Source organism: Rhagoletis pomonella, unplaced genomic scaffold, assembly GCF_013731165.1.
Source record: "Rhagoletis pomonella isolate Grant_MI unplaced genomic scaffold, Rhpom_1.0 Rhpom_scaffold_00495, whole genome shotgun sequence".
NCBI classification, from domain to species: domain Eukaryota; kingdom Metazoa; phylum Arthropoda; class Insecta; order Diptera; family Tephritidae; genus Rhagoletis; species Rhagoletis pomonella.
In genome coordinates, this window is record NW_023459049.1 from 61,301 (window position 1) to 62,982 (window position 1,682).

At 33.2% G+C, this 1,682-nt stretch overlaps 1 protein-coding gene across 1 annotated transcript in view; it reads right to left on the reverse strand.

Annotated features, from left to right (window-relative positions):
* The window catches only part of LOC118751020, a 3,080-nt gene extending 2,735 nt beyond the window's left edge, over positions 1-345 (reverse strand). The window contains exon 1 of the mRNA XM_036485780.1: positions 184-345. Within this exon, the coding sequence (XP_036341673.1) occupies positions 184-345 (162 nt within the window). The remainder of the gene's footprint in view (positions 1-183) is intronic.
* Positions 346-1,682: the final 1,337 nt, after the last annotated feature.

Genomic DNA, 1,682 nt, shown 5'->3' on the forward strand with positions numbered 1-1,682 from the left:
TTAAAAAAAAAGTTATCAAGCTCTTAAAAAATCACCCGTTATTTTTCCTGACTAGTTTGGGGTTTCACTGCAGGGTACATACATATATGTACATACGTTTGAGGTGTAGAAGCAACAGTTTCCATTTACTTATGTATGTATGTATGTCAAACACGCCTATTATATAAAAAAATCTGTTCATACCTGTTGTAAATTTCCACATAATGACACACACTGAGTAACTTGCGTTAGAATTCCTTCACTTTGACCGATTAATGCAGGCGTTGCTTCCAGAAAGATATGCTGCCCTGCGCCATTCTCAACCAGCGACGCATTTTCGCCAAATATTAAGCAGTTATCGGTCATTTTCACTTTTATTTCAATGTAAACTTAACCTCCTGAATTATTCCCCTCACTGTTCGCACTTTAAAACGTGTAAAAAAAATTGTATGCGAATTTTAATGGAGCCAGCGTTTTTAAGTGAGAATTATTTGCACGCACGTACAAGAGTAGCAACGTGGAATTTTAACATAGGAAATGGATATGACAATGTCATACATGACAATATCAATTTAACAGTTTTCATATCAATTTAACGTGAAACCTGTTGTTTTGATTATTTTTAATGTTAATATGACATTTGTTGGCGTATGTATATGTACATACTTATGTGCTGTATGTATCTATGTATGAAAAATTTTCAGTTTGTGTTGACCTAAACAGGAGACACCTAATTGCGTCAAAAAGTTTCTTCCTGGAATTGTTCCGTTGAAAAAATCTAAGGTGATCGGGCTAATAGGAAATTGATATGACAATGTCATACATACGGTGACCATATTTATGCGAGCCGAATACGGGACAAAAAATATTTTTGCCAATTTTTTCCATAAAAGCTAACAACACCCTCTTAAATGATCTTAGATGTATGTATTAGCCTTGAAACAGCCTCCCTAAGTAACATCACAAATTTGTAGGATATCTTTCTCGAGATTTTTACTCGACAAAATTTTTTATAAATGTTTCTTTAAATTTTAGTACGATAAAGTGCAAGTTTTAAGTAGCTAGGACTTACCGTTAATTTTTGTCTTTTTTTTCTTTGTCGACGGTGCTATGCATTTTTTTCCTACAAAGTTAGTATGTTCGACAATTTGTTGAAAGTGAAGCAAATGAGCAGCACGTTGTACTTGCACCTTATTATAATCAATTTTAATAAGCTACAAAACTGCAAGCACATTTTTTTCTAAAGGTTCTGATTAAAAAGTTTGAAATTTTGGTGAAAATTTGCAGAACTAATTCTCATAGTTTTTGCAGAAGTCGGAAATTTGGATTTATATGGTTTTTGTTAGGAAAAGAGCTTTACTTAAAACAAAAAATAAACATTAAATAGACAAAAGAAAAATAGCCGAATCTTGCTAAAATGTAGAATCCTAATTTATCTTTTGGTCGCTGTATCTGTTCATCTATTCCAAGCACAGGCATTCAGATTAGAAAATATTAACTGGTTATGGAGAAAGTTACGATCATATTCCAACATCATTCAAAACTGGTTCATAGGCATGCCATTTTAATGAGCTTTTAAGGCGACGAAATACTGAAACCCGATTACGGGAAAAATACAGGACATTAAAAGCAAGGAATGAAACCGAAACCCAAACGGAAACCGTAACCGTTTAAAACCGTTTCGTTTTTCAAAACCGAAACCG